Source organism: Sphaeramia orbicularis, chromosome 12 (assembly GCF_902148855.1).
Source record: "Sphaeramia orbicularis chromosome 12, fSphaOr1.1, whole genome shotgun sequence".
Lineage (NCBI taxonomy): Eukaryota > Metazoa > Chordata > Actinopteri > Kurtiformes > Apogonidae > Sphaeramia > Sphaeramia orbicularis.
In genome coordinates this window covers 3669741-3692522 of record NC_043968.1, presented here as the reverse complement: position 1 = coordinate 3692522, position 22782 = coordinate 3669741, and the positions used below count along the sequence as shown (strand labels likewise).

Sequence of the window (22782 nt, the reverse complement as noted above, 5' to 3'; positions counted from 1 at the left end):
AACTGTGTGGAGATGTACCCCGACGGACACTGGAACGACAACAACTGCCTGCAGAAGAGAGGCTTCGCATGTCGACACCGTCAGTGTAAGGGTTTATGGTTTTCATGTTCCGTCGAAGCGTAGAGAACTGCGATCTCCGCAGCGTTGGTTTCAGCACTAGTTCAGATGAAGTGGTCAGAACACGTGGACAGGATGAACACATGAACAGCCTCTGCTCTCGCTCTTTTACAGTCTACTCAACCAATGCCCAAGGAACTCCGATTATTCCCACCGACGGCCCACCGACCACCCCCGACGGTAAGTGTCAGTCCCACACCGCTCCTTCACATCCAGGTCCACTGCTGGTACCACCACACTTCAGGCTCCAGTTCCTGAGGGCTCTGCCCAAACCCTCCATACAAGTCTATCTAATCCAATGGAATCCAATTCAATGTAATGTAATGTAATCCAGTGTAATGTAATCTAATCTAATGTAACCAAATCCTAACCCTAACCTTAACTAAGCCCTAACTCTAACTTTTGTGCTCAAGATTTATGTTCCAAAAAGTGATTTGTACCTAAAGCGCCCCCGTGTGGATGACGTATAATACTGACAGAGAAGCTGAAGTCCACAGGGCTCTTCCACTGGGGTGGGGGGGGGTGGGGGGTGGGGGCACTATGTTGGTCATCAAGGGAGATGAAATCCAACCAAATGTGTCCTAGTTGTGTCCTAGTTGTGTCCTAGTTGTTTCCTAGTTGTGTCCTAGTTGTGTCCTAGTTGTTTCCTAGTTATGTCCTAGTTCTGTCCTAGTGGTGTCCTAGTTGTTTCCTAGTTGTGTCCTAGTTGTGTCCTAGTTGTGTCCTAGTTGTATCCTAGTTGTATCCTAGTTGTGTCCTAGTTGTTTCCTAGTTGTGTCCTAGTTGTATCCTAGTTGTGTCCTAGTTGTGTCCTAGTTGTATCCTAGTTGTGTCCTAGTTGTGTCCTAGTTGTGTCCTAGTTGTTTCCTAGTTGTGTCCTAGTTGTTTCCTAGTTCTGTCCTAGTTGTATCCTAGTTGTGTCCTAGTTCTGTCCTAGTTGTATCCTAGTTGTGTCCTAGTTGTATCCTAGTTGTGTCCTAGTTGTGTCCTAGTTGTATCCTAGTTGTGTCCTAGTTGTGTCCTAGTTGTATCCTAGTTGTATCCTAGTTGTGTCCTAGTTGTGTCCTAGTTGTTTCCTAGTTGTGTCCTAGTTGTTTCCTAGTTCTGTCCTAGTTGTATCCTAGTTGTGTCCTAGTTGTTTCCTAGTTGTGTCCTAGTTGTATCCTAGTTGTGTCCTAGTTGTGTCCTAGTTCTGTCCTAGTTGTATCCTAGTTGTGTCCTAGTTGTATCCTAGTTGTGTCCTAGTTGTTTCCTAGTTGTGTCCTAGTTGTATCCTAGTTGTATCCTAGTTGTTTCCTAGTTGTGTCCTAGTTCTGTCCTAGTTGTATCCTAGTTGTGTCCTAGTTGTTTCCTAGTTGTGTCCTAGTTGTATCCTAGTTGTATCCTAGTTGTGTCCTAGTTGTATCCTAGTTGTGTCCTAGTTGTATCCTAGTTGTATCCTAGTTGTGTCCTAGTTGTGTCCTAGTTGTATCCTAGTTGTGTCCTAGTTGTGTCCTAGTTGTGTCCTAGTTGTATCCTAGTTGTATCCTAGTTGTGTCCTAGTTGTATCCTAGTTGTGTCCTAGTTGTGTCCTAGTTGTATCCTAGTTGTATCCTAGTTGTGTCCTAGTTGTGTCCTAGTTGTATCCTAGTTGTGTCCTAGTTGTGTCCTAGTTGTGTCCTAGTTGTATCCTAGTTGTGTCCTAGTTGTGTCCTAGTTGTGTCCTAGTTGTGTCCTAGTTGTATCCTAGTTGTGTCCTAGTTGTTTCCTAGTTGTGTCCTAGTTGTATCCTAGTTGTGTCCAAGTTGTGTCCTAGTTGTGTCCTAGTTGTGTCCTAGTTGTGTCCTAGTTGTATCCTAGTTGTATCCTAGTTGTGTCCTAGTTGTGTCCTAGTTGTATCCTAGTTGTGTCCTAGTTGTGTCCTAGTTGTGTCCTAGTTGTGTCCTAGTTGTATCCTAGTTGTGTCCTAGTTGTATCCTAGTTGTGTCCTAGTTGTGTCCTAGTTGTATCCTAGTTGTGTCCTAGTTGTGTCCTAGTTGTATCCTAGTTGTGTCCTAGTTGTGTCCTAGTTGTGTCCTAGTTGTATCCTAGTTGTATCCTAGTTGTGTCCTAGTTGTGTCCTAGTTGTATCCTAGTTGTGTCCTAGTTGTTTCCTAGTTCTGTCCTAGTTGTATCCTAGTTGTGTCCTAGTTGTGTCCTAGTTGTGTCCTAGTTGTATCCTAGTTGTGTCCTAGTTGTGTCCTAGTTGTATCCTAGTTGTGTCCTAGTTGTTTCCTAGTTCTGTCCTAGTTGTATCCTAGTTGTGTCCTAGTTCTGTCCTAGTTGTGTCCTAGTGGTGTCCTAGTTGTTTCCTAGTTGTGTCCTAGTTGTGTCCTAGTTGTGTCCTTCACACTAAGCAGAACCGGCAGCAGTCGGGTTAAAACCGTTCTGCACCAGAACTCCATTCAGGGCCCGAGTTCTGCACTCGTCCCCGTTTGGCCAAAAACAGGACTGAGCCTACTACGCTAGCACGCTAACGAGACCAGTTCTTCATTTTGGCGGGTTTTCCAGGTTTTCCAGGTTTTTTCTGGTGATGTTTAGATGTTGATGTGCTGACGTACTGATGTGTGTGTGTGTGTTCAGATGGGGGGGTCATAGCCGGCGCCATCATCGGAGCCGTGGTGATGGTCGGCCTGGTGGTCGGACTGCTGTACTACGTCTTCAACGTCCGCGGATACAAACTGAGCAGCTTGAACCTCCCACAGAGACCGACCAATAACAGCAGAGTGGAGGTGGTGAGTGTCCAATCAGCCTGGAGACGGATGAAGGAAGGAATGAATGAGTGAATGAACGAGTGAATGAACGAGTGAATGAAGGAAGGAAGGAATGAACAAATGAAGGAACGAGTGAATGAAGGAATGAATGAATGAAGGAAGGAATGAACGAATGAAGGAACGAGTGAATGAAGGAATGAATGAATGAAGGAAGGAATGAACGAATGAAGGAAGGAATGAACAAATGAAGGAAGGAATGAACAAATGAATGAACGAGTGAATGAAGGAATGAATGAAGGAAGGAATGAACAAATGAAGGAACGAGTGAATGAAGGAATGAACAAATGAAGGAAGGAATGAACAAATGAATGAACGAGTGAATGAAGGAATGAACGAATGAATGAACGAGTGAATGAAGGAATGAACAAATGAAGGAAGGAATGAACGAATGAATGAACGAGTGAATGAAGGAATGAACGAATGAATGAATGAACGGATGAATGAATGAATGAATGAATGAAATCTTAATTTGGAACATGTCGACAGTGAAATCAAAACAAAAATCAACCAACAAAATAGGAGGACTGGTACAGAAATGACTGATGAGCAAACAAACAACAAATACATACATACATACATACATAAATGAATGAATAAATGAATAAAATGAAATTGTACATGCTTGAAAAGGAGTGGGCAGAAGTCCAAACGTGGGTACTTTCCTTGTGCTGCTGTGCACAGATGCGCTCACATCAGCCCAGTCCTGGTTCCCTCCGTCGGCTCCTGTGGGTTTTTTCCAAATGACTTTAAAATGGGGCAGAACTGTGTTAAAGCCTGAATGGGCCTGGGCCATCCTGGGGGGGGGGCGGGGGTGGGGCAGAACTGTGTTAAAGCCTGAATGGGCCTGGGCCATCCTGGGGGGGGGGGGGGGGGGGGGGGGGGATGGGGCAGAACTGTGTTAAAGCCTGAATGGGCCTGGGCCATCCTGGGGGGGGGGGAGATGGGGCAGAACTGTGTTAAAGCCTGAATGGGCCTGGGCCATCCTGGGGGGGGGGGGGGGGGGGGGGGTGGGGCAGAACTGTGTTAAAGCCTGACTGGGCCTGGGCCATCCTGGGGGGGGGGCGGGGGGGGGGGGCAGAACTGTGTTAAAGCCTGAATGGGCCTGGGCCATCCTGGGGGGGGGGGCTGTTCCAAAGTCCAGGCTTAAAGCTAAAGGGGACCAGGCCTTTTCCATCAGGACCCCCCCACTTTGGAACGGCCTCCCCCAGGACAGAACACAGCTTTTCAATCACTTCTTCAAACACATTTTTCTGGACTTGCTTTTTTGTGGCGTCTGTCCCTTTTCATTGTTTACATTTGAATTGTATCCTGTTTGGTTTTTCATTTCTCTTCTCATACATGATGCTGTTTTATCTCACTCCTTTATTTTGACATTGATTTGACAGCGTCGTGTTCTCTCTGACTCCCTTCATTTGTTCAGTGTCATGTTTGTGCGTTTGCGTCCACATCTCTTTTATTGTGTTTTCTGTTCTAGTGTCTTTACTTGCATCTTGTATCCTGCTGTTGTGTCCTTCTGCTTTGTCTGTCAAAGCACTTTGTAAACTTGGTTTTTAAAGGTGCTATAGAAATAAAGCTATTTCTATTACTATTATTATTATTATTATTCCTTATGATCACTACATAGCAATTACTTTGTATGAATAATAACAGTATAACAATATCACACATCCTTTTCTTCTATATACACTAATATGATAACACCCATTTACAACTTATCCAACCAGATATTAATAAAAACTAAAAAAACAAAACAAAAAAACCACAAACACACATACATAAGTAATATAAATACATATAATATTCTCTATAGTACTATGGGAATAATACATTCATATATGCATATTTAAAGTAGATATTATCAGCACATATGAAAAAGGACCAGATTCCCCCTTAAGCCCTGTTCCTCTCTGTATTTTGTAAAAGTCATTTGTTTGTTTGTGTTTGTAAACTGTTTGTTGTTTGCACATGCTCAGTTGTGTCACTGTTCTGTTGCAGCCCGCCTTCTCCAACCCCAACTTCCCCGGAGAGTCGGACACATGAACCTGAAACGTCCTGCAGGTGTTGTACAGTTCATCCACTGAGTCTGTTTTTGGAATAAACCACTGATAACGCTGGGCCTCATTCACCAACTCCACCATTCAACCTTCCAAAGTTTTTTTTTTATTCATGTGTTTTGAAAAACAGCCAAAGAATCTAAACTCAGCGCTAATCCCTGCAACCCATAACGACCCAAAAAGCCCCCGACGACCAAAACCATCCACTGATCTGAAGTATTTAACACCTGTTCATCCACTAATCCTGTCAGTCCATGGCAATAACTGGTGTAAATACAGTTCTTCATCTTTTCATGGTCATCAGATATGACCATATTTGGACGTTCAGAGGCTCCGTGGTTACCGTGGAAACACCGTCATCTTCTCCAACATTGCTTCTCCAGTCAAACCCATGGAGTTGGATCAGTGACAGTGGATGGACACACTGGGTTAATGTTCAGTTAATGATGAAAAAGTCACTTTTTTTCAGTTTTCTATGTTTCTGATGTAATAACTCAACTGTACTCTGAGCTTTTACGAACAGCTACACAATCAGAAAATTAAATATAGGAAAATACATAATTTTCACCGAAAAACTGCAAAATGCATATTACATTTAATGCAATATTATAATAAATGGTAACAAGGCACTTAAGTGACAGTTGCAAAATATTTCTCTTAAGTAGCACTGGGTCTTTATGGGTTAAAAACCACAAACAACCTGAAAAGAAAAGACCAGATCAGAGAATGGTCGAAAGATAAAGAAAAAAATGTTCTGAAATGGAGATAGTGCTATAGGTGAAGAGTAAAAAAACCAAAAAAATAAAAACATCATACTTATCTTCAACAATCAATAGAAACATTTCAAAAATATGCATTTAGTCGACTCACGTGTCGACGCCATGATGACGACTCTCAGCAGCTTCAAGTGTGTGAAGAGTTACTCGTCACTTTCTGCAGCATTAATTTATTGAAGAAACTGTGATGCTTTACACAGCAATTAAAAAATAATTATAAAAAGTGAAATCCTGTGTTATGCAAGTAAATAAAAATCCACAACCTAATATTTTTTGACAAATCTCAAATGAAGCGAAAACATCAGTGCAGTTGGTTCTTTGTAGTTGGTGCAGCAGGCCTGTTGTTCCAAGAATCTTTTGTACATATTGTAATAAACTAATAAATATAAGATGTATGAAAAAGGATTAAAAAAATCATAATTTTACTCTTACATTCTACCAGTGCAACAAGTGTTATGTAACGCGATTAGGGATGTAACGATATGAAAATTTCATATCACGGTTATTGTGACTAAAATTATCATGGTTACTACTATTATCGCGGTATTGTTGAAATTGTGTTAAAGAAGTACTTATATGCACACTGAAATAATTTAACCAAGTTGTATTTAAAGAAAAAACAACATAATAGGCACAATGTACTTTCTGTTGCAGAAACATGTAAACCATGTAAACATCAAACATACAAATGTGCATTACAGATGGAACCTTATGGACACTGTTGGAGCATTTTACAGATCAAGTTGGAGTTGTTGGAGTTTCTTTTTCATAGACAGTGTAAACTGGCATGCTCGCCTGGAATGCTGCTGCTTGTCCAGGAAATGAGCAGTACCGTGAGTTTTCAAAGTGTGGTAATCAAACACGGTTATAATGATAATTAGAATTTAAACGGTAATACTAACCATTGGGAATTTTATCGCGGTTTATCGTTATACCGGTAATCGTTACATCCCTAAACGTGATACAGGTTTTTATGAAGTAATTCACTGAACATTGTGTATTATGTATCAAATGGAGTAATTGTACAAATAAATAAATAAAAACAATTTATTTCAGGTGTTTATTCATCTCTGTACACTGCAACACAAATTCTTTACATATTTCACAAAATAAAAAAAAAATCATCCTTCACATTTTGCAAGAAGTAAACGTGAACACTTGTTGAAGATGAATTAATAAATGAAGCACCGACGAGCAAATATGGTGGAAATAAAGCCACAGGTTGGAAAAAAAAAAAAGACGAGAAACACGAACGACGTAGAGATGGAGTTGTACCTGTGAATGTTTACACGCCCAAAACGGGTTCCAACTCCAAGGCGGTGAAACATCTGTGGCCAAGAACTCTAAAGATCATATGTCCAACAGTCTGTTCAAGAGCCCAAAATGTGTAAAAACAGAAAAAACCCACGTCACGGTGTCGCTATTTACGTAGAAGGGATCGCTTCATTAATGTGAGAAAAAGAAAAGGCACGGACACTTTGTTGCTCCTCATGGAAACTGAACAGAACTGAATTAGTACAAGACAGACATTTGGATGTGCCGCTTTAAATCAGTGTTCCTTTCATTAGTTTTCCTCTGATAACTATGTCAACACCACAGAAAAAAAAAAAAAATCAGACAAAACTCATGCGATATTGCAAAGTATGAATAAATAAGCGTAAAGGTGAGGACAGTCCTGCTGGTTTGGACAGGTGGTCCTGTCAGTCAAACGGTAACACACTGAAATCAAACTACAAACACTGGAAAAAAGTGCCCTTTGTTGGTGAGCTATAATCCCACGGACGCAGTAGACACGATATTTAGGAAAAGCGAACGGGAACGTAGCTCACTGGTGCAAAAACAAATGAAAAATATGCTACTTTTTCTATCAGATGAGTGACAGTCGACTGAACAGCCAATGAGACGCATCCACCATCAGACAGAAGGAAAGACCCGCCTCTAATGATTGCATCACTGTCCCATTCTTCTCTTATGACTTCACAGTTAAGATCAGGGGTGTCAAACATGTGGCCTGGGGGCCAAAACAGGCCCCCAAAAGGGTCCAATCAGGCCCCACAAAAGGTCCAAAACAGGCCCCCCAAAAGGTCCAAAACAGGCCCCCCAAAAGGTCCGATCAGGCCCCACAAAAGGTCCAAAACAGGCCCCCCAAAAGGTCCAATCAGGCCCCCCAAAGGGTCCAAAACAGGCCCCCCAAAAGGTCCAAAACAGGCCCCCCAAAAGGTCCGATCAGGCCCCCCAAAAGGTTCAAAACAGGCCCCCCAAAAGGTCCAAAACAGGCCCCCCAAAAGGTCCGATCCGGCCCCCCAAAGGGTCCAAAACAGGCCCCCCAAAAGGTCCAAAACAGGCCCCCCAAAAGGTCCGATCAGGCCCCCCAAAAGGTTCAAAACAGGCCCCCCAAAAGGTCCAAAACAGGCCCCCCAAAAGGTCCGATCAGGCCCCCCAAAGGGTCCAAAACAGGCCCCCCAAAAGGTCCGATCAGGCCCCCCAAAGGGTCCAAAACAGGCCCCCCAAAAGGTCCAAAACAGGCCCCCCAAAAGGTCCGATCAGGCCCCCCAAAAGGTCCGATCAGGCCCCCCAAAAGGTCCAATCAGGCCCCCCAAAGGGTCCAAAACAGGCCCCCCAAAAGGTTCAAACAGGCCCCCCAAAAGGTCCAATCAGGCCCCCCAAAGGGTCCAAAACAGGCCCCCCAAAGGGTCCAAAACAGGCCCACCAGAGGGTCCAAAACAGGTCCCCCAAAGGGTCCAATCAGGCCCCCCAAAGGTTCCAAAACAGGCCCACCAGAGGGTCCAAACAGGCCCCCCAAAGGGTCCAATCAGGCCCCCCAAAGGGTCCAAAACAGACCCACCAGAGGGTCCAAAACAGGCCCCCCAAAGGGTCCGATCAGGGCCGTGGGATGATTTCATGAAAGGCACTAATTAGACTGAAGACATGAATCAGTCAATTTAGTTCAGGGCCGTACAAAGGCCTACAAAGGCCTACAAAGGCCTACTTGTGTCTCATTTGGGTTAGACGTGTAGAAGATGACCACATGAACCTACTAATACTGACAACTCCAAAATGTTCCTTTTGTTTTAGTCAAAGACATAATATTGTTAAAATTGCACCTATTTTTCTCAAAAATGTTGAGGTTGTTGATGTTATTTGCATTTTTTAAAGGACAGTTTGTAGACGTAAACCTTTCCATCATGTCATTTGACTTTTTCACTGTTTATTTTATTGGTCCGGCCCACATCAGACTATATTAGACTGGATGTGGGCCCTGAACTAAAACGAGTCCGACACCCCTGGGTAAGAGGACTGAACCAAAGAGGGAAGATCCAAACACATGATCTGCAAAGGGGGTCAACTGGTCTAAACTGGTCTAAACTGTCACAGAAACAGATAACTTCCTGTGACATCTCATCCACTGACTGGTAACTATGACGATCTAAAAAAATAAATAAGTGAAGTGACAGTTTAGGGCAGGGGTGTCAAACATATGGTCCAGGGGCCAAAAAAAAACAAAAAAAAAAACAACAGCCCGCAGGACGAAAAAAAGGAAAAAATTACACTAAAGACATGAACAGGCAAGGGTTTTATGAAAATACATTTACAAACTATCCTCACAGTAAAACGTGAATAACTGAACAAATATGAACCTGAAATGTTTTCAGAAAAAAAAACAAAACAAACAAACCTCAATTTTAACAAAATAATAGATTCATGGTGATCTGTAAGTTGTGTTAATAATAAACCAAAACATAATTTTGTTGAAATTGCACTTATTTGTCCTAAGACGCTGGTGTCAAACATACGGCTCGTGGGCTAAAACAGGCCCGCCAAAGGGTCCAATCAGGCCCATGGGATAAATTTGTTAGATAAAAAAATTAGACTGAAGATATTAATAATCAAGGATGTCAAAAATAATTATCGTTCAGGTTCCATATACAGACCAATTTGTTATAAAATAGATCAGAACAGTAAAATATCATTATAATAACCTACAAATAATGACAATGCCTCATTTTCTCTGTTTTAGTATAAAAATGTTCAATTACATGAACATGTTTGCATTTATAAACTACCCTTTCACAAACATTTCAATAATCGGAACAAATATGAACAACCTGAAATGTCTGAAAAGAATAAAGTGCAATTTTACCAATATTCTGCCTGTTATTAAATATGTTGTGCATTTGTAGATCCACTGGGATCTGTAAGTTTAATGCATGTGTGTAAATGATAAACAGAGGCAGAATAGTGTTAAAATTGCACCTGTATTTCTTCAGACATTTTAGGTTGTTCATGTTATTCAGATTGTTTTTTTTTATTAAACTTTGTAGATGTGAACATTATCATAATGTAATTTTATTTTTTTCCATTGTTATGATTTTATTGGTCCAGTCCACTTCAGATCATTTTAGGCTGGATGTGGCCCCTGGAATAACATGAGTTTGTCATAATGTAATTTGAATTTTTTCACACTAAAACTAAGGGAAACTCTTGGGTTATTATTTTACTGGTCTGCTCGGGCTGAATGTGGCTCCTGCATTAAAATGAGTTTGACGCCCCTGTCTTAATCCAAAATACTCAGTTTTAGTGTGGAAAAAGTCAAAGGGTCCAATTCCACCCGTGAGATGAGTTTGTGAAATGCAAAAAATGACACTTAAGATATTAAAGAACATATCATTTTAGTTCAGGGGCAACATTCAGCCCAATTCAATCCCATGTGGGTCAGACCAGTAAAATACTAAAATGACATTATTACATTTATAAACTATCCTTTCACAAAACAGTGCAGAACCTGAACAAATATGAACAACCTGAAATGTCTAAAAAGAAGTCGAATATTAACAATATTCTGCCTGCTATTAAATGTTTTGTGCGTTTGTAGATCCACTGTGATCTGTAAGTTATAATGTACATGTGGAAATGAGAAACTGAGGCAGAATGATGTTAAAATTACACTGATTTTTCGGAATAAATTTCAATATTATTCACATTTTTTAAAGAATAGTTGTCAGATGTAAACATTTTCATTGTGCAATTTTACGTTTTTCGCTCTAAAACACAAAGAAATGTTCGGAGTTGACATTAGTTACAGGTTATTATGTTATTATTTTACCGCTCTGACCCCTTTCAGATCATATTGAGAGCATGTGGCCCCTGAACTAAAGTGAGTTTGGACCCCCCCTCATCTAATACATCTAAATATTGCACAGGTAGAGCGCCTCCATTGGCTGCTTTGTGTTTCTGATGCAACAGCTGATGTAGATTTGACTTCAAACGTAAACATCAGGCTGTCACGCCATCACACTTAATAAAAATGGGGGGGGGGGGGGGACAAAAAAACACATTTATGTGATCAAAAATGGCCGCTGCCCTCTGTGACAAGGATTTTTGTGAGGAAAAACCATGTCAATTTAAAAAAAAAAAGAAAAAAAAAAACAGAATCCCTGAATCCAAATCAAACCAATTTTTTATCCTAAAACATAAGAATTAAATGAAAATTACATAATTTTAATAGAAATAAAATCAGCTGCGAAATGTGGGAATGATACTTCTGCGCAGTCTTTAGTGTTTCAGGGCTTTTTCCATTCAGCCTCTCTATAATTACAAGAAAGACTGATAAGAAAATGTATTTGTAATGTCAGAATTTTGGACAAAAGTTGTCTAGACGCCACATTGGTTGCTTGAACACGCCCCAGTGTTTCCGCTGTTCTGGAGCGTCAGATTTACCCTGTAAATACAGTCATGCTTTTTCTGCTTAAACACCACCTTAACTTGATGTTCTGTGTCTACACTGCAAAAATCTAAATCTGACCAAGTGTATTTTTCTCATTTCTAGTCAAAATATCTCATCACATTTAAAATCAGACAGAATCACCTGAAGAGGAACTTTTCACTGAGATATAAGAACTGATTTTTAGACAATAAATCTTGAAAATCTTAGTTCAAGAAATCTTACCAAGATAATTTTCACTTGTTCTATTGGCAGATTTTTTTGTTTTGCTTAATTCAAGATTTTTTTTTGCTTAATTCAAGCAAAAATAAAACATGTTACAAAATAACCTTCAACTGAGCTTTTATGAATATCTTCCTGGTCAGTAAATTAAATATAGGAAAAAACCTGATTGTCACTGAAAAAACAAAATACAGAGGATCATATTACAATAAATGGTGATAAATCATCAAAAGATAATTTTCACTTGTTCCATTGGCAGATTATTTTGCTTGAAAAAAATCTGCCAATGGAACAAGTGAAAATTATCTTGGTAGGATTTCTTGAACTCAGATTTTCAAATCTGTTGTCTTAAAATCAGTTCATATATCTCACTGGAAAGTTCCTCTTTAGGTGATTATGTCTGATTTTAAATGTGATGACATATTTGGACTAGAAATGAGAAAAACACACTTGGTCAGATTTAGATTTTTTCCAGTGCATCAATGTGGGGAAGAAAAAAGTTAATTTTTAAACCCAGATATTTCATAATAAGTCTGGGCTAAAAAGTCAACAAATGATGCACTGAAATCAGTTGAGAAATGTAAATATTAATGTTCATATCCAGATAAACCGTATACTTCCCTTGTATGGGAGACACACATGTATCTCAGTGACAGATTGACATGGCTAATATGGGCTCTAGTTTAAATATGTCTAGGACCTGATCAAACACAACCCCCTCTGTACAATCATCATCATTACCGCCTCATGGCACTTGTGGAACAGACTCACACTGCTTTGGTTATTTTTTTGGCTGCACTTTCAGCCAAACTGAGTTAATGTTCCTTTTCGATATAGCCCTGATTTGTACGCATTATGATGCGCTACTACTATATTCAGTAAATTCAACCTTAGAATGTGTCCGATGTAGCCCTTCTATATAAAAAAAAGAGACCTACTGAAATACCAAAGTGGAAATAAATAATCAAGAAGTGCTTTTGATCTCTTTGGCTTACTTGGACATTCGCACATCTAACAACAAAATATAAGGCTACGCTTTTGTCCGTCTTCTGATGAGATGAGAGCAAGTGGGTGTGAAGTGCAGCCTGAGGAAGCGCTGAGGTGGGCGTCACCACATCTGACATGAAGAAGGGCTGAGGTGGGCGTCACCACATCTGACATGAAGAAGGGCTGAGGTGGGCGTCACCACATCTGACATGAAGAAGGGCTGAGGTGGGCGTCACCACATCTGACATGAAGAAGGGCTGAGGTGGGCGTCACCACATCTGACATGAAGAAGGGCTGAGGTGGGCGTCACCACATCTGACATGAGGAAGGGCTGAGGTGGGCATCACCACATCTGACATGAAGAAGGGCTGAGGTGGGCGTCACCACATCTGACATGAAGAAGGGCTGAGGTGGGCGTCACCACATCTGACATGAAGAAGGGCTGAGGTGGGCGTCACCACATCTGACATGAAGAAGGGCTGAGGTGGGCGTCACCACATCTGACATGAGGAAGGGCTGAGGTGGGCATCACCACATCTGACATGAAGAAGGGCTGAGGTGGGCGTCACCACATCTGACATGAAGAAGGGCTGAGGTGGGCGTCACCACATCTGACATGAGGAAGGGCTGAGGTGGGCATCACCACATCTGACATGAAGAAGGGCTGAGGTGGGCGTCACCACATCTGACATGAAGAAGGGCTGAGGTGGGCGTCACCACGTCTGACATGAGGAAGGGCTGAGGTGGGCGTCACCACATCTGACATGAAGAAGGGCTGAGGTGGGCGTCACCACGTCTGACATGAGGAAGGGCTGAGGTGGGCGTCACCACATCTGACATGAAGAAGGGCTGAGGTGGGCGTCACCACATCTGACATGAAGAAGGGCTGAGGTGGGCGTCACCACATCTGACATGAAGAAGGGCTGAGGTGGGCGTCACCACATCTGACATGAGGTACAGGGTGAGAGGCAGCTGGAAGGGTCTGCATGTTTTTGTTCCAGCAGGAGGAGCAGCTTGTTGAGTCATTTTACCTTTTGGCCGTCCGTCCTCAGCCAGTGAAGACCTTGTCGTGTGTAACGGACCATGGCGTTCATACTCGACGTCAGGCTCAGTCGACCCACAACTGAGTCCAGCTCCGTCAGCAAACCTGAAACATGTCAGAGCATTAAATCAACATTACAAGTACTCAGTGTTTTGTTGCTTAGTAAAAGTAAAAATGAAGTCATCTGATGTATCTTGGTGACGTGAATAAATGGGAGTTGGACTTCTGTCGAGAGAACATCTACATCACAGGTGTCAAACATGCGGCCCAGGAGCCAAATCCGGCCCAGGGGATGAATTTGTGAAATGCAAAAATTACACTGAAGATATGAACAATCCTTTTAGTTCAGGTTCCACATTCAGACTAATTCAATCTGCAGTGGATCAGACCAGTCAAATACTATCAGAATAACAGAGATATAATGACAACTATGAATGTTTCTGTTTGTAAATATTTTCATGTATTTACACTAAAACAAAGTATAATTTCACAAAAAAAGTGAATAACCTGAACAAATATGAACAACCTGAAATGTGTTAAGAGAAATGCAATGTACCAATATTCTGTCTGTTAATAAATATTTTGTGTTTGTAGAGCCACTGTGATCTGTAAGTTATAATGTACATGTGGAAATGATAAACTGAGGCAGAATAGTGTTCAAATTACACTTATTGTTTCAGTTTGTTCATGTTATTCACATTGAAAGGATAGTTTGTAGATGTTAACCTTTTCATAATGTATATTTACTTTTTTCACTCTAAAGCATAGAGAAAAGTCTGGAGTTGACATTATTTCTATATTATTCTGTTATTATTTGACTGGTTCGGCCCACTGCACATCAAATTTAGCTGAATGTGGAACTGAACTAACATGAGTTTGACATTCTGATCTACATTATTAAACGCAGGAAAATACCTGATTTGGACTGAAAAAAAAAAAAAAAAATACAAATAACAGAAGATAATAATATTGCAATAAATGGTGATAAATCAGTTAAGAAAGGTTAAAAACAGGGAAAAATTCATTTGGGAAATGGCACAAAAGTAGCACTGGCTCTTTATGGGTTAAGACCATAAGTGAAATTATACAAAATATTCAAATCTAATCAACAACGTCAGGTCTTATTGTTCTGAATGTGTATCAGCTAAAATTTCTTAGGGGGTCAAATGAGTGTCCATTTTTGTCAAAAAACCCCCCAAAAAACAGTTGTCCTACAGTCACAGAAGTGTGTGTAAATAATGCTAATCCATTTGTGCACAGACTACTGATATTCTCTGACAGTGGAAGCTCTATTTTCATAAATATTGGATTTGGAATAGCACGTGGATGTGAAAACTTTTGCTGGTGGACGGACGTGACATTACCCATGATGCTCTGGTCAGTCCCAGTACTTTATTAGGAATAAACTTCTAGACTTCCTATTGCTAATTGTGTTCTTCTTCATAAATGTTGGTATTGTGGATCTAAAACAATCCCAGCTGACACAAAAACACTAAATGTGTCAGTGGACGGATGTGACATGGTTGTTGTGGATCCCATCATACTGATGCTCTGCAGCCATGTCAGCGTTTACACTAATGATCCCTGTGCAAAAACTAGGAGCACTATTATTTATTGGATAGTTTAGCATCAGACTAAAGAGGAAAGAACAATCTAGAATTGTTCTTTGTGTCTAAAAATGCTTCCTATTGTAAAAGTGTTGATGTAAACAGTGCTGTGTGCCATTCTTCATGTATGTATTGGTGGAACAGAAGCAGGATGGATCAGCACCATACTCCAGATTGAACCTGTACAAATAAAACATGTGATATGGAGGAGAGAATCTGGGAAGAAAAACTGGGGAATCCAAAAGAACAGAAGATTTGTTTTTCAGCTCAGTTCAGTTCAAATAGAACTTGTCCATTTGTGACATGAAAATATAGCATTAATTGTGCTGAAATGGTTCATTTTGGAGCTGAAAACATAGTTCATATGAGCATCAACATGTTGAACAGAACTGAAATCCTGTCCATTTGAACAACTGTCATTTACCAACACAAAGTTCCTTTGGATTCACTGAGACTGATTTAATATGAACACAGACACACAGAAGAGCTCTGAGCACATTTGAGCTGGTATAAGAATAGGGGTGTTCGAAAATATCGGCTCTGCAATATATCGCGATATTTCAGTTCACAATACTGTATCGATATTAAAAAGTACTGTATTGATATTTTTAGGTATTTATTCAAATGCAGATATGGTGAAGGTTCATTTTTGTTTTTTTGGTTTTCTTTATTGTTTATATCTTATTTATTATTCTTTAACACTCTTTTATTCAATAATGTTGGTTCCTTTGTTGGGACTGAACTCAAATCCTGTTCTGATGTTAGTTGTGAACAAATAGAATCTGAACATTTGAACAGGATCTGAAACTGGAATGTCTGTAAAACAGAATTTCAGTTTGAACACAGGAACATTTTGTGATAGAACATTAGATCCTGTTGGGATCAAATAAAAATGTTTAGTATTTGTGCAGATTTCTGCTGTAATTCAGTTCTTCAAGGAAATAATCATTTAAAAAAAGAAAAAAAAAAAGCCTTTTTAACAATGTCATGATATATCGTGATACATCATATCATGACCCTAGTATTGTGATTTGTATCGTATGGCCAGATTCTTGCCAATACACAGCCCGAGTTAAATACAGAGAAAAATTCATTTGGCAACAGCCGGAAAAGTAACACTGGGTCCTTATGGGTTAAATTTGCAGAAAGTTCTCATAATTTTGGCGACCACAGTACATATACTCAATATTCAAAATATATTCTACTCAATGCCGGCTCCTTTTGACAGTCATATGCAGTTTCCCTCCATATCTTCTTACCAGTGCCTTTATGTGCCAACTCCTCAGCCTGCTCCCACAGCTCATGAGCGCTTAACAGTAACGTTGTGATGTTGACGTAGGTGAAAGCCACTTGTTCGATGGCCTGGGGAACGGCCACGGTGCTGCTGAGCGGACCCACCACACAGCCTGCAGAGCTGTGGGTGGATCCAGGACCTGAGCTGCTGGGTGTGTTGGCTGGAGAGACGGTTGACGGGGTGTCTTTGCCTCTAAAAGGACAAGGAATTGAGGGTGTATTCAGGAATACGCTCCGAGATGTGGATCGACTACGACATACGACCATGAATTAAGATATTGAATTGAAAAACAGATACAGCCCTGATGGAGGACTAGATGACTTACTTGGAACGATCCGGTGTGGCTTGTGCAGAACTCTAAAAGACATTTAAAAGAAACAAAACCCTGATACTCAGTCGTCTGAGACACATACAGGTGACTACATTAACCCTTTATCGGTCAAGTGACTATTTTTGGTCATTTCTGTACACATTACACGACAGTGACAGTAACAGTCCCAGTGAGGACAGTGAGTCACCAGTCTCAGGTCCAATGTGGTCTCTAGGGTCTGTCAGGTCCACTGTGGTCTGCAAGGTCTGTCAGGTCCACCCGTGCTTTGTTCAGTACCCTGCAGTAATGGTGCTAACGTAAAGAATGATGTTCAAAGGGATCATTTATGTTTGAATGTTCTACACTGAAAAAAAATATAAATGCACCACTTTTGTTTTTGCTCCCATTTTTCATGAGCTGAACTGAAAGATCTAAAACTTTTTCTATGTACACAAAAGGCCTATTTCTCTCAAATATTGTTCATAAATTTGTCTAAATCTGTGTTAGTGAACACTTCTTCTTTGCTGAGATAATCCATCCACCTCACAGGTGTGGCAGATCAAGATGCTGATTAGACAGCAGGATTATTGCACAGGTGTGACTTAGGCTGGCCACAATAAAAGGCCACTCTAAAATGTGCACTTTTACTGTATTGGGTGGTCCAGGGGGGTCAGAAAACCAGTCAGTATTTGGTGTGACCACCATTTTCCTCGCACAGTCTTCATGAATTCTCTGAAACAGCTTTGGAGATGGCTTATGGTAGAGAAATGAACATTCAATTCACAGGCAAAAGCTCTGGTGGAGATTCCTGAAGTCAGCATGACCAGTGCATATTCCCTCAAAACTTGTGACATCTGTGGTATTGTGCTGTGTGATAAAACTGCACATTTTGGAGTGGCCTTTTATTGTGGCCAGCCTAAGGCACACCTGTGCAAAAATCCTGCTGTCTAATCAGCCTCTTGATCTGCCACACCTGTGAGGTGGATGGATTATCTCAGCAAAGAACAAGTGTTCACTAACACAAATTTAGACAGATTTGTGAACAATATTTGAGAGAAATAAACCTTGTGTGTACACAGAAAAAGTTTTAGATCTTTGAGTTCAGCTCATGAAAAATGGGAGCAAAAACAAAAGTGGTGCGTTTATATTTTTGTTCAGTGTAAAAGCGATGTTCCAATGTTCTAAAATACAGATTCCTTCCACCTTATGTGTGTTTTACTTGTACTTTTTTTTTTTTTTTGCCACTTACGGGTAAGGAACCAAATATGGTAAATTAATTGACCTTGATTTTCTACAAAACAATAGGAAAATGTAAAAATTTCACAGTGGACAGGGGTCTGGATCAGCACTTATGTTAGTCTAATGTTCTAAAATAGACGCTCCTTTCACCTTATGTCTTTTTCTTGTTTTGTTTTTTTGTTTTGTTTTTTTACATATAGTTCTTGGATTTTTTTTGCCACTTATGGATAAGGAACAAAATATAGTAACTTCATTAACCTCGGTTTTCTACATGACAATATATATATTTTTTTGTTTCACAAAAGTAATAAAGTATTGTTATCCTCCAATAACACACTAAGGTTTAAAATTTGAATTTGACCGTATTTCTCTGAGTGAACTCTAAAGGGTTAAGAACATTGGTAATACCGTCAGACTTACGTTAAAGTGGTCAGTGAGGGTTTTTGAATACTTGAGTGCAGTTTTCTGTTTGCAGCGAAACATGGCCATCTGCAGGAGAGACTGACACCTCAAACTGAAAAATAGAACCAAGTGTTTCTCATCAAAGAAGAGTTTCCATGAATCCAACATGAGTCACAATAAAAAGGTGCAATATTTATATTTATGCAGTATTATCTCTGTCATTTGGAGGCCGTACCATAAAGCTAAGAAATCCTTTTCCGTGGGTGACGTACAACTGCCTGCTGAGCTTAAAAGTTTCAGTACGAACCTGTGATGATGACAGCACACCTTTAAACACTGCACACACAAATACACTCCAAACACATCATTAGCCTCATAGCATAATTACCCAAGTCATATTTTTGGCCAAATTGTGATATAGAATAGAATAGAATAGAATAGAATAGAACAGAACACAATAGAACAGAACAGTATAAAACAGAATAGAATAGAGTAGAACACAACAGACCAGAACAGAGTAGAATAGAACAGAACACAATAGAATAGAATACAACAGAACAGTATAGAACAGAACAGTATAGAATAGAACAGAACAGAATAGAACAGAATAGAATACAATAGAACAGTATAGAACAGAACAGTATAGAATAGAACAGAACAGAATAGGACAGAATAGAATAGAACAGATTAGATTAGAATAGAACAGAATTTGTCATTGTGTGTACAATGAAATTAGTAGTGCAACTCCAGTCAGTGCAGCAATATTACAAACACTAGTACTACAGAAAAAAATAGAGGAAATATAAAATTACAAAAACTAAAAAATAAGATAAGAAAATATAAAAAGGCTGTGCGCCTTCAAGTAATTATACTTTATTTTATGTTTTTTGTCTGTCGTCAACACCCTCATTCTTGTCTGTAAATATATGTGTACATAATATGTATGGACTATGTCGAGACACCTGTGACACTTAAAGTGCAGTGCATTGCTACTATTAGACTAGCCTTAGATTTTTACTTGCTTTAAGATATGGTAATAAATTTAGATTCTTTACCTATACTAACTAATAAAATCCAGTGCACAACATGGAACGTCCATTGTTTACACAATGGTATACCAAAAAAAAAACAAAAAAAACACAAGGTCTTAGCACACTTAAAAAAAAAATTACAATTCAACAACGTAACATAAGAATAGAGCTTAGTAGAATAAAATATATAAAATAAAACTGGATAAAATATGAGTAGGTGCAATTTACAGTATTAACAGTATGTGTATCTATGAACAGTGTTAACAGTATGTATACCTATGAACCAGGTCTATATAAAAATAGTACATGTATTTTAGATAAATACTAAATAAATAGTGCCTTGTTACTGCAGGACAGAAGATCATTGCATGCTTATACTCACTGGACATAATTCACATTTGAGGGATTATTGCACATTATGGGAAGTGATTCAGAGGATGTAATTGAGGGAAGCAGTAGAGCAGGAAGAAACCAGAGTAATTACTTTAGCCCAGAGTTATTACAGATCCGCATAAAATAAAGCAGCAGTGTTAGGAGAGTACAGTTATGCAGATATTACAGCTTGGCCAAAAATATGACTGAGGAAATTGTGCCATGAGGCTAATGAAATATACTACTGCTGTTCTAAAACATATGAATCCTTTTAATCTGGTACAGAATTGCACGTATCACTGAGTGTGAGTTCTTACTTGAGGAGCTCCACAGTCTCTGCAAACATTGTGTATGAAGACAGTGAGATCTGTGGGTCTTTTTCCATTGCGTTCCCACTCTCGATAAAGTACAGAGCCGCATCCAGGTAGTTGAAAACTTTACTGAGCTTATCCGACTATTAAAATAAATAAATAAATAAACAAGTGGTGTCAGGCACAACAAACCCCACCCCTCACTGCTGCAGGGTTAACCATCTAACAAAGAAACAAACCGAACCAACAAAAACAATACCCCTTGCCTCCCCTTTGGGGGGCGGGGTAATAAAACATGGACACATACATGGACTGAGGTCATCTCATTAAATTAATGATTTGTTAATGTAGTAAAACCCAAGGGAAAGCCTACCTCTGCATCAGCTTTGTGCTTCAGTCTTTTAGCTTCCTTTATGTAATGCTTGACTGGATATTGTCTAGAGCAGAAAGACGCCGTATGAGGAGAAACGTGAACAATATCTATTCTCCAAGTGCCGTTAACAATACAGGGTGTCCATAAAGTCTGTACAATTTAACACGTTTATTACAGAAGAAATGAATAGACAAATCTGTGGACATTGTTACCTCCACCAGGTTATGTTTTCATCGGGGTTTGTTCGTCTGTTTGTCTGATAACAAGAGAAGTCATACATTTATGGACGGATTTGGAATGAAAACTGTGTGTGTTTGTATTTGTGTGTGTGTGTGTGTGTGTGTGTGTGTGTGTGGGGGGGGGGGGGGGGGGGGGGGGGGGGGCTGATCTGCCTCGGCGGAGGTCTGTGCTCTCCGAGTGCTTTTCTGGTTACAAAATGAAAAGTAGATTTTGAGGTTTTTGGCCTCATTTAATCCCCCTCTGTATGGGCACCATTAGTTGCTCAAAGCACATTTAATCAGTAGTGGATTTCTTGTCACGTTGGCTGTAGCAGTGACTGTCCAGCTGTGGTGACACATACTCAGTCAAACGGTCAAGTAGTTGATCTCTCGTTGAACAAAACTGGATCAATGACTCAATTGCTCATGATCCCACAATGTGACTAAAAACTCTGATAACCACTGAGTACATGTAACTAATCTGATTAATTGCTTTTCTCATCAATTACTTTTGCAATAAATTTTTTAAATTGTAAAGAGACTTTGCGGACACCCTGTATAACCAACATTTGGCTAAATGTACTTAATACCAAAATTTCAAGATATTTGGTTACACTTTAAGGGGGTCATATTTTGCTAAACCCACTTTTATTAGTCTTTAGTACATTTATTTGTGTATTTGGGGACACTAATAATTTAAAAAGATTGAATTTGAACCCTCCAGGTGCTGCAAAGCTATCTTTATATTAATTTTGGCAAAAATCGAGTGGATTTCTACAACCTGTTTGAATTCCTGCTTAATTTGTTGCGTCAGGACATTTGCACATACAAGGTCAAGACTTCCGATGAACATTTCTCTGAGTACGGAGAAATGGGACAGAGCAGCACGGGAAACAACCTGGAGGGGGCGGGGCCTGAAGTGGTTCATTTGCATTTAAAGGGCCAACGCTCAAAACGACCTTTCTGGTGTCATTACTCAGAAATAGGGTTGAAGATGGACCTGTGGAGCTGAATGAATGAAGAACTCAGACCCAAACAGAGCATTTACAGTTTATGGAGACCACAGGGAAATGTGGGAAAATGAAGAATTCTGTTTAAAAAAGCAAATATGACCCCTTTAGCACTGTTGTCACTTTATACAATGGGAAACTCTTTCCATTGCTTCATCTACTTGACTAGACTAATCTTACCTGTCTTCAAATGTGAGTAGGGGTCTGCTGCTTGGAGTTCCTGTGGTCGGCTCTGAGCGTGACGGCAATGCAAGACTGTCCGTCGCAGGCTTCTGCTGCCATTACAAGGTAGACACAGAGTTGAATTGTAAAAAGTTTTTAGTTCATTTCATAACTACCAGAACAGTAATTAGTGATTATTATTGACTGGTAACAACTATTAGCAAAAGCATGTCTATTTAAAATGTGAATATGTACGTAAAACCATGTCCAAGTCAAAACCAAGACCAGAGAGCATCAAGACCAAGAGAAGACCTAGAATTTGAGGGACTGAGATCAAAACCAGATACATAGATTTAGGGATGGGTACTGAATGAACAGCAGTACTAAACGGGCCCTGGGGCGGAACAGTTAAAGACTTAATCCTTAATTGATATCAGGCATTATTGTTTTCACAACAGCAGTAGAGACAGAAAAACAGACAAATAAGTCTCCTCTGCATTACAGCAACATAAATGGGTTTTTTTGGAAATTTTCCTCACAAACCTTATTTCTGACCAAGACCTTTGTCTGTGATGCATTTGTGTCACTTCTGATCCAGTTTACAGACCTGGGTCCATGTCTCTGAGCAGTGGCTCATCTCTCTGTCACACTCTACTAAGGCTGTGTATCAGCAAGAATATGATACAAATCACAATACTAGGATCACAATACGATATATCACGATATATCATGATACTGTTG

At 39.9% G+C, this 22782-nt stretch overlaps 2 protein-coding genes across 3 annotated transcripts in view; one reads left to right on the top strand and one right to left on the bottom strand.

The window, feature by feature from the left end:
- LOC115430142 (macrophage mannose receptor 1) overlaps nucleotides 1-5100 on the top strand; it is a 54462-nt gene extending 49362 nt beyond the window's left edge. The window contains exons 39-42 of the mRNA XM_030150038.1: nucleotides 1-85; nucleotides 232-297; nucleotides 2719-2870; nucleotides 4905-5100. The exon at nucleotides 1-85 is cut by the window's left edge and continues 98 nt beyond it. Coding sequence (XP_030005898.1) covers nucleotides 1-85; nucleotides 232-297; nucleotides 2719-2870; nucleotides 4905-4949 — 348 coding nt within the window. The 3' untranslated portion in view covers nucleotides 4950-5100. The remainder of the gene's footprint in view (nucleotides 86-231; nucleotides 298-2718; nucleotides 2871-4904) is intronic.
- A 7719-nt stretch (nucleotides 5101-12819) lies between these two features.
- aff1 (AF4/FMR2 family, member 1) overlaps nucleotides 12820-22782 on the bottom strand; it is a 33589-nt gene continuing 23626 nt past the window's right edge. The window contains exons 12-19 of one of the 2 annotated variants that reach the window (XM_030149857.1): nucleotides 22060-22154; nucleotides 20652-20715; nucleotides 20285-20421; nucleotides 18800-18871; nucleotides 18583-18676; nucleotides 16939-16970; nucleotides 16579-16805; nucleotides 12820-13817 (exon numbers count right to left, since the gene is read on the bottom strand). In XM_030149857.1, the coding sequence (XP_030005717.1) occupies nucleotides 13693-13817; nucleotides 16579-16805; nucleotides 16939-16970; nucleotides 18583-18676; nucleotides 18800-18871; nucleotides 20285-20421; nucleotides 20652-20715; nucleotides 22060-22154 (846 nt within the window). In that variant the 3' untranslated portion in view covers nucleotides 12820-13692. The remainder of the gene's footprint in view (nucleotides 13818-16578; nucleotides 16806-16938; nucleotides 16971-18582; nucleotides 18677-18799; nucleotides 18872-20284; nucleotides 20422-20651; nucleotides 20716-22059; nucleotides 22155-22782) is intronic. The other variant, XM_030149858.1, reaches the window with a different exon arrangement.